The 871-nt window shown below is 63.6% G+C and overlaps 1 protein-coding gene across 1 annotated transcript in view; it reads right to left on the bottom strand.

The window, feature by feature from the left end:
• Window position 1: 1 nt before the first annotated feature.
• The window catches only part of CACNB1 (calcium channel, voltage-dependent, beta 1 subunit), a gene marked incomplete at its 3' end in the record, with an annotated part of 35,443 nt that continues 34,573 nt past the window's right edge, over window positions 2-871 (bottom strand). Inside the window, exon 11 of the mRNA XM_014957918.1 lies at window positions 2-81. Coding sequence (XP_014813404.1) covers window positions 2-81 — 80 coding nt within the window. The remainder of the gene's footprint in view (window positions 82-871) is intronic.

Here is an 871-nt window from a genome sequence, read left to right as displayed (position 1 = left end):
TGATGGTGTCGGCGTCCAGGGCCACCAGCTGCAGCGTCCGGGCCAGCTCGAAGATGCGCTCGGTCTCGCTCTGCACCTCGGCTGGAGGAGGAAGGAGATGATGAGGGTCAGGGGGACAGCATGGGGTGGGGGAGATGGGTGAGCCACACGGGGGCTGTGGGGACAACGGTGACAAGGGGAATGGGATGGGGACAGGACCAGGAAAGGTCTTGTACTGGGACTTGGCCACTCCAGTGCCACCCCAGACCCAGGGACGGGGGGTTTCACAGCAGGAGGGAGGTGGCAGTGGGGTCCCAGTGTGGGGTGAGCCCCCCTGGACCACAGGCACTTGGGGAGGGGGATCAGATGGGGCTGGGTCACCAAAGTGTCCCCAACCCCCTGGGTTCTGCCCAGGCTTTTGGGGTGGCCAGACTCTGCAGCGTCCCAGAGCCTGGCAGGGAAGGTGGGGATCCAAGGGGACTTGCCCCCCATTGCCCCCCACACCGGTGGTGGGGGGGGGTCCAGGCTACATACCCAAGACATCTGTATCAGGAGCAGGGGAGGAAGGAGCAGCGCGGAGGGGAGGAAACCCAAAGGAAAGGAGAAAAGAAAACCAAAAAGGAAAGGAAAGAAAAACACAACAGAGAGAAGATAAAAGGGGAGGAGGGGGGGAGAGAGACTGAGTCAAACCAGCTGGGGGTGGGATGGGGGGCTCTGGGTCCCCCCATGTGAGTCACCCCACGGTGGTGGACCCCCCAGCTCTCCCCACACGGCCACGGGTGGGAGGAGCACCCCGGGATGGATGGGCTGGGGGACAGGGGGATGATACAGATGGAGGCTTGGGAACAGGGGGACGGGGGGGGGGGTGGCATAGATTCTAAGAATGGTCCAG

This window comes from Calidris pugnax, unplaced genomic scaffold (genome assembly GCF_001431845.1).
Source record: "Calidris pugnax isolate Ruff unplaced genomic scaffold, ASM143184v1 scaffold337, whole genome shotgun sequence".
NCBI classification, from domain to species: Eukaryota; Metazoa; Chordata; class Aves; order Charadriiformes; family Scolopacidae; genus Calidris; species Calidris pugnax.
Note: the sequence above shows the minus strand (reverse complement) of the source record. Positions and strands in the feature narration are given on the sequence as shown.